Source organism: Diaphorina citri, unplaced genomic scaffold, assembly GCF_000475195.1.
Source record: "Diaphorina citri unplaced genomic scaffold, Diaci psyllid genome assembly version 1.1 scaffold846, whole genome shotgun sequence".
NCBI classification, from domain to species: Eukaryota; Metazoa; Arthropoda; class Insecta; order Hemiptera; family Psyllidae; genus Diaphorina; species Diaphorina citri.
In genome coordinates, this window is record NW_007378278.1 from 12,597 (window position 1) to 21,334 (window position 8,738).

General features: G+C 38.3%; 1 protein-coding gene across 1 annotated transcript; it reads right to left on the reverse strand.

Annotated features, from left to right (window-relative positions):
- Nucleotides 1–3,888: 3,888 nt before the first annotated feature.
- LOC103512520 (DNA helicase MCM9-like) lies at nt 3,889–8,563 on the reverse strand. The gene is made up of 8 exons (XM_008477284.3): nt 8,261–8,563; nt 7,934–8,033; nt 7,526–7,710; nt 7,112–7,278; nt 6,221–6,459; nt 5,188–5,404; nt 4,592–4,825; nt 3,889–4,074 (listed from the first exon to the last, which is right to left on the reverse strand). The coding sequence occupies exons 1-8, from the start codon at nt 8,307–8,309 to the stop codon at nt 3,889–3,891; spliced, it is 1,377 nt and encodes a 458-aa protein (XP_008475506.3). The 5' UTR covers nt 8,310–8,563.
- Between the last annotated feature and the right edge of the window lie 175 nt (nt 8,564–8,738).

The following is an 8,738-nucleotide window of genomic DNA, read 5'->3' on the forward strand; positions in this document are numbered from 1 at the left end:
CCAAAGTCCAAACGTAAAGTAAATACCTAAAGAACAGATGTAAGAATTGACAGAAATAACAAAATACGAAAAGATACTTCTAACAATATAAAAATAGACATCTCCTACAGTTAGGTTAGGGTTTTTATTACTTTTCGGGAGATGACCATAATAACAACAACAACAACAACAACAACAACAACAACAACAACAACAACAACAACAACAACAACAACAACAACAAAAGTCGTGTGTACTTATTATTTTTAGACTTTCCTACGCCCGCCGCGCCAATGGGATAAGTAGGTAGTAAAAGGTAATGTAGGGAATAATATGTACGTATGTCATCGTATATGTATAGGTAATTAGGTACTTAACACAGAAATGAGAATATCCGATATATGCAAGCAGGGCTTCAACCACTAAATTTCATGCACTAAGTTTTCCAGTTTTCCTCTGAAATGGGAAGCTACTGAAGCTAGAGTACATTTTCATGGTTGAGGTCATTTTTCTTCTACTATGAAACCGTTATCGTGTGCAGCGAACAGCGATAAAAAAATCATTATTGTATAGGTATCTAAGTAGATATTTCTACTTCACATCATTATGCCATCACTAGTTAAGCGTGGATTTTCTTCCTTTATTCAACGCAACACAACGGGTCAAGTACCCCTTGATAGATATTTATTCGTGTCAATCTAATTTGTAAGTACGCTTTTGAAATTTGAACTTAATTGACCGAACGAAGTGAAGGTCTACGTTTTAACTCGACAGTTTTGCATTTGGTTTCGATTTTTGAATGTTTGAACATTTGATTTTTCCGCTATAACTCGCGATTGCCTAGTCAACAACACCAACAACAACAACAACAACAACAACAACAACAACAACAACAACAACAACAACAACAACAACAACAACAATCATTAGAGCGCTGGACTGTGGGTTGCTGGAAATGAGGTTTCCAGATTTCGTACCCCATTTTCTCCTCTTTCTGGCACTCTCAAAACAGGCTAAAACGCTTTCGGAAAAGATTTCCTAATGGTTCTACCCCTCCTTCTTTATTAGAAAGCATCAAATTCAATTTTGAGAACGAAAAGAGCTCTCTCTCTCTCTCTCTCTCTATCTATCTCTTTCACACTCTCTTCTTCTTTCTCTCTCTGTTTCTATCTCTCTCTTTTGCCCTTGCTCTTCATTTCGTTATCTCTCTCTTTTCTTCTTCCTTCATTTCTTTCTCTCTCTAATAATGGGGAAGACTGGAACGTCTAAAGCCATAGATAAAGTAGGTTACTATCCTAAGTAGATTAAAGTGTAACTTTAGGAGAAAGAGAGAGAGAGAGAGAGAGAGAGAGAAAGAGAGAGAAAGGGAGAGATAGCGTAAGACTACTTTATAAGAGAGATAGAGAGAGGAGGAAGAAAGAGCAAGAGGACTGGGATGAGAGAAAGAAAAAGAGAGGAGGAGGGAAAGAAGGAGAGAAGAGACATGAGAACAGAAAGAAGAGGAGGAAGAGAGAGAGAGGGGGGAAGAGAGAGGGAAAGAAGTGGAGTGAGAGGGAAAGAAAACTACTTTTTCTCCTATTTTGCAACGTCTGTCTAAAATGTTTTCGGAAGGAGGAAGAAGGATAGAAGATTTTCTGGCATATCGGGAAAAAGCCTTTATTGGACTTCAATCCCATTTATCATCACCCTCTCTCTCTCTCTCTCTTCCTCTCCCTTTCTCTCTCTATTCCTTCCTCTCTCTTTCCTTTCCTCTTATTGTCTCTCTCCTACACAAACAATTCTCAGTAGCTCAGTCATTAGAGCAACCTCACAGCCTCAGTAGCCCAGTCATTAGAGCAACCTTCTCCTCCTCCCTTTTAAATTCTTCTTCCTATACCCTTTTCCTACTTCTTCTACTCCTCCTTCCTCAATTTCTACCCCTCCTGCTTTCCCTCTTTGTTGTCCTCTATTCCCTCCTCCTTCTTATCTTACCTCTACTCTTTCCTCTTTCTCTTCTTCTCCCCTCTTTCTATTTCCTCCTTCTCCTTGCACCAGTTTGTTTTTTTTAATTATTTATTTAAAATAGAAAGTAAAAATTTCCTTCTGTAATCGGTGTACAGTTAGAAGAAAAGGTTGTGTAAAACTATTTACCAACTAGAAGAAAGGAGAAGAAGAAGAAGAAGAAGAAGAAGAAGAAGAAGAAGAAGAAGAAGAGAAAAGGAAGGAGCGTTATTTGAACAAAACTTTTGTAGAAGAAAGTTGTTAAGCGGGGATTCTAATGAATTTATTAAAATAAAAATAAGGTCATAATTTTTTCTAAGAAAGTAAAATCCTAAGCTTCCTATTGGTAGGAATGTAGGAAATTGTTTCGTTACGAAAGGCTAAATTGCACAACAGACATTAAGCGTTCATTTAGGTGAGGTAAAACCCCATTCACCTATGTAAATTAGGTGTATGTGTACTATGTTTTAAATGTAAATTGAACAGCTGAATAGATAAGGAGGTACAAAAAAAAAACAAAAAAAAAAACAAAAAAAAAAAAACAACTAGAAAACCGTAGGTAAATCTGTTTGAACACCCTGTATACGTTCAGCAACAATAATAATTATCACAACAATAACAAGAGCAGCAACAACAATGACAATTTTTGTTTCCAGTAAACTCTATCGCTATTTCTCTTTATTTCCTTCTTCCCTCTTGTTCTTTCTCCCTATCCATCTTTCCCTTTCTCTCCCTCTCTCTCCCTCTCCCAGAGGAGTCGAAGGGATAATGTTCAATTTTATCTGGCGTTAACTTTTACTTTTATTCCTACTGTGTACATATAGGTAGGTGAGGGTTCTTCTTTTTTCAATAAAAACGAAAAAGAGCAAAACTTTAAATGTGAAAAGTTTTTTTTTTTCGCTCTAGCAAAGTTCACCGACTTTAGGAGGGCGAAAAGTCTCGTTCAATTTTCCCGGCAATCTCGTTTGCCAAGCGGGTAGGGGAGATTTTTAGTGCCTCATTTTCACGAGACTGAAAAGTGTCGATAAAGGTTTTGTCGAAAATGAACCGAATGTGAACATTTGAGGCAACATTTCCCACAAAGGCTTCAGTAACCTGGGTATATTTTTTGATGGGTATACACTATACAATACATAAGTACATAGATGGGCTGTACATTATTATGTAGGTAATGTAATTTAAATGAACATGTTGCGTCTATGTTTGATAAAAAGACTTTTTTCATTATGTGAGATAAAGTCACAAGTGTATGTACGAGTACCTATATTAATTTCTTTTGAAGTAGAATGGAGCACTTTTTCGTCCTCCTTCCCGTTCTCTTTCTTCTTCTTCTTCTACCCAGCAGTTAACTCTTAACCTTTACCTTTTTACTTTCCTTATCCTATAGGAAGGAAAGTAATTATGTAATCGGGTCAAAATTTCGATGGTCAAGATCGGTGCAAATGTTGGCGGCATTTTACCGCTTTTTGGCGGTTTTAGCTAAACCGACTAAATGGTTAGAGATATTGTAAAAGTTTGGCTATAAGAACAAGAACACCCAAAATAAGCATCATTCAATAGGATGAGGAAAGTTGTTTGATGTTCACACCAGATTTTTTCCAACTTGTCAAAAAAAAGAGCCTCAGTTTGACGAATGGGCTGGAGTTAAAATCTGGAGTTGAAATCCGCAAGCCCAAAGACCCCAAACACATTTCAAAATGGATCTATAGATAAGAGCACCTCAACACTGGGGGTAAGAACACTTTAACACTTTCCCCCGTGATCAAAACGAGCGGGAAGTGAAAGAGCGTGTAAATGGCGAGAGGAAAAAAAAAAAAAAAAAAAAAAAAAAAAAAAAAAAACAAAAAAAATCCAGTTCGCAATTTCGCAAACATTCGCAATTTCGCAAACATTCAAAAAACTCAAAAGTAGTTCGCGCTTCTTTATTTTTCAGCAGCTGGTTTGACTACTTTCTCCATACATAATTACCTTAGCGACACTAATTGTCTGTTGTTCCATAGCCTCATGAATGCTGGTCCTATCATGTTCTTTGATAGAGCTAAATTCATCAATACAGCACACGCCCCCATCCGAGAGTACCAGGGCCCCAGCTTCCAAATGCCACTCGCCATTTTCCTAATGAGAAATAAAACGAAGAGTATTTGACCAACATCTTCCAGCATAGGATGCGTTTCGTCCTTATTAGAACTCATCAGCTAGACAATCTAGATCTAGTTCTCTAGTGCTTTGTGATTTGTTAAAACTTCGGTAAAAGGTAGAGGTATATTGTTTTGGCCTCATTCGAGTCAGTGTCAGTGACAATAGGCACATTGCATGCACCAGTTCTCAATGGATCACTGAAGTTAAGCAACGCGTTGAGCATGGTTAATACATATCTAGATAGGTGACCATCTGAGCAATGGCGTGATGTTGGCTTTCCCTGCCCTAACTAGGGCTGGATGACGTTGTTATGAGCAGGTGGGTAGATTGTCACCGAATGAATGAAGGGTAAAGTCTCCGTACTCTCTCAGTGTAGTAGTTAGTTATACAGTGAGGTTAAACCCCTTAGCCTTACCTACACAATTAAGGAATAAATGGACTTTTCTTTCGAAATAAAAAATAAATAAATAAAAATAAAGGTGTTTCTACTTACCCTCAGAGCAGACACGGTAAGTCCAGCTGTAGTAGTACCTACTCCAGTGGTAAGTACCGAGCGGGGTGACATACGCTTAGCGAACTTCAATATCTCTGATTTACCGGTACCAGGATCTCCTACCAGTAGTAAGTGAGACTCAGCCCGTACTTTGGACCCGTCTTCTCCTCCTCTGCCTACGCCACCTGCTAGCACCACGGCTAAACAGAGCTTCACGAGGTACAGGCCGTAGATCTGAAACACAAAGATGTCATGGATCAACAAACGAACGAGGTTTAAGAATAGAATTAAAGAGCGCGGTTGCGTTCCGCCCTGCCAAATCAAAATACTTTGACAATAGAATATGAGTATGTGTTAGTCACAGAAGTAAAAGGCTGGCTTTCTCTCATCCTGTCCTCCTTCTCTCTTCCATTACGGGACAAGACCTCCGTTTTAACAGCTCCCTCATACATGAAACTTCTTAAAAAATTAATAATTAGTACCTAGTAATACTTCGAGTCACCAAAAGGCAGTTGACTTACATCGTTCTATCAAACCTCTTAAAAAATAAATAATTAGTAATAATATTTCGAACCATCAAAAACTCGTTGACTTACAGCGGGACATATGGAGGCAAGAATGTGATTCCTAGCCGCCAATCCATCATACTTGTGATCTTCCCAGAACTGAGTCACCTCTGCTCTAAGCTCTGGAGTTATCACAAGGGAAGAGCTCTGGTCGTTACACACGGTCAGATAATTGGCGCTCAGACACAGCTCGATATCAGACCGAACACCCTTGACCACGGGACGCCACCGTCGCAACACTGCACCACTGAGGAAAAAGTGAGGAGCTTTTAGTCATGAAAGCTAGAATCATAAGCATACTTTTTTGTTTTTGTTCTATGTTATATTTTGAGTTCTGTGCTTGATTTAATAATAAATATTATGAAAGTATTTGCTTAAAAAAAAGCTTGTCACAGTCAGCCTAGTTAGCTTGGAGGGTAGCACGTCTGCCTTGTAAGTGCTAGGTCGCGGGTTCGATTCCCGCCCAGGACGAATCTTATCCTGAAAGGATAAGGTTCGTTCTCGGAACGGCTGGCTTTTTCCTATCCTGTCTTCCTTCGCTTTTGGGACGATAGGACCTCAGCAGTTACAGTTTCCTCTATAAAGAAAAGCTTGTTACAAATTTCGGTCCACGATTAATGCACCTCACCAAATTTCATGGCTTTCATTTTTACTGGGCTACCACTGGTCGCTACTCGATTAAAGTATCTGCCTCACAAGGCTGAGTGCACTCCAAGCACAAAGCCGAAAAAACTTCCAACCAACCCTATACCGGCAATCGAAAAAAAAAGAAGATAATATTAATAATCTTTTTCTTACCCTTTTCCCGAGTACAGACGTTTTTCATCACCCTCTCAATCAGCCCTAAATAGGGTGATTGCTTTGAGCTGACATTTGGTTTTGGCTACAAATTTTACGAGTGGATGCCCTTCGCAATCTACCTTTGCTATTTTTTTTTTAACAAGGGAAATTCAGGCTAGTATACTCCATGTTTTAAGTCTCCCAGCCAGATTAAACTGCTCTACTTCCTGTTTAACGTTCCCCAGCCAGAATAATAATAATAATAATAATAAAAAAATCTCACCATACAATAACATCATCTCCAGGCCGCGCCAAATCCACCAGATCATCCTCCAGGGTGACCCAAATAGATTTCGGTACCGACCCCACCCCCGCAGCCCTCTCCTGTATCTTGATCTCCTGGTAATCCTTATAGTTATCCTGATCCACGCTAGTCACTGGGGAGAAGTTAGTTCCATCACAGCTGCTGGGGGAGCCACAGGACAGCGGGTTGGCGATCGAATAGAACTGCTCAAAATCGGCCTGAATAAAAATAGATAAAATAAAAATACAACAATAAAAATTATATACCTACTTACATACCTGTTATTGTTTTTTTTTTTTTTTTTTTTTTTTTTTTTTAAAATAGTCTATTATTATTATTTTATCCATTGGTCAACTTCCATGGCGAGTGCGTATCACACTAGACTAGGCTCACACGTCGTAGATCCCGGGTTCGATTCCTGGTGGGGTCGAAGTTTTTTCGGCTCTGTGCTTGGAGTTCCCGGACCTCGTGAGAACAATTGAGTAACAATATCGAGTAAACTTTGTTTTTTTTTTTTTAAAGATGAGTGTTTCACCGCCGTTTTTATTTCGTAGCGATGAAACAACTGCTACATTAGACGCTTGTGGTCTGTGTCGTAGCATGCCCATCCCGTAGTATGCCTCTCATCAGATGAGCGAGAAGAGACACAATACTTCCCATTTAGGTGCTGGGTCAACACGAGAACACCAGAAAGTAACCCGTTGAAATATTTTGCAATCGAAAAATGAGTACATATTTTTGTCGAAGAAAGCCAACCGTTCTGAGAACGAACATTATACGTTGAGGATAAAATATGCCCTGGGCAGGAATTGAACGAGCGCCTAGCACTTGCCACTAACCAAGCTAACTAGGCTGGCAGTAGGTACTTACCTTGACATAGAAACACTGTTTGCATTTGGTGCAAACATATTCCCGTCTGAACTCCAACATTTTAGCCACTGTAATTCGAACAACAGTACCCGATATTTGTAACAGGGACCCAATGTCTTCATTGTTAGGAAACTGAGTGCGGTGAAGTTGGGGACAGATGGGTAACTCTGAAATATGGAGCATGAGATTTTTTTTAAACATTTTTTCTTCAGATTTTAGATTTTTTTATCCTTCTTTTCTTTCTCTCTCCTTTTCAAATAACTGTTTCAATTTACATATACACATTTTTTCCCCACCCCAAGTGCCTACTTCTTCTCCTCTTTTTTTTTTAAGTTAGGGACCTAGGAGCCTGCCTCTTGGTTTATATTATTCTCTTTTTTTCATTTATCTGCTATTATTATCTATTCAACATACCTGCTATTCTTACATGTACATTAGGTTTGACAGACAGTTGCACATCTTGAGTATCATCTCTGATTTTCTCCAGTAGTCTGTTTTGTGCAGAGATGAGAACTTGATTGCAAAATGTAAATGTTTTAACTGGGTTACCCAGAATACCAGCTCCTAGTTCTGTGCTCTTCTCAAACAATGCAACAAAACTGAAAGAAACAAATATTATTTTTCAAGTATGTATGCTATGAGCTAATTAAATGCATATTTAAAACACAAGCAGGAAAATTAAAACCCCATTATCAGTTGAGTTCAAATATTTTCGTTTAAAAGGTCTTGTCAAAATTTTGATATGCTGCTGACTAGTTTGGGTTGCTGTCTTGTGAGGGAAATGAAGGAGTGGGTTTAAATAAGCACCTTAGACCAACTTACTTTTTCATGACTAGAGAGTAATGTTTCAGCTCATCATCTGCTTTCAGAATCTCAATGATTTCATTTTCATGGTGGTCAAGAAGAAAATTTTCAAGTATTCCTACAAACAAATTGGAAGAGTAGAAGGTAATTTATAAGGTACATAAAAAAAGTGTTTTCATACAGAGGAAATAGGTCTCTTTTTCATCCTAACAATTTAAATTCTAGGTGTAAAACACTTCAACAATAAGAGTTTTATCAGTTCAAATAGCTACCAATCAACAGGTTAGTGTAGGAATTCATCTGATAGAAAACATATTATTGAAAGATAATTAGTGATGTGATTACCTTCTAATGAATTATCTAAAGCTGGTGATATTACAGATGCCGAACTCATTGTTGGGCTGTCCTTTTGAAGGAAAATTACCAAGTAACTAGGTATAAAACACCATTAACTTTTAGTTACCTAGGTACCTCCATTGACTACCTGCCAGAGCTTTAGCATTGAGTGTTTTTGATGGGATGATCTGAAATCTTCAGAGATAGAATATTGACTCCGAGGCTAGTAGGTGGATTCAGATCGGTCAATAGCTTCAGAACTTCAGCGGATTATAAAAGAAAGGACAGGACCCAAGGCGAAGGGACGGGTGTCCAAAAAGTTTCAACTTTCAAATTTAAATATAAATATTCAAAAATATTTTTCGCGCCATATCAACTTTGAAATGGATGTTCGTGAAGCTGGCACTCAATCCACGACATCTAAAGTAGGGGTTCTTAAATTTTAATCGAGGGGGCAATCATTAGTTTTCTAGATTAAATCCTAGGA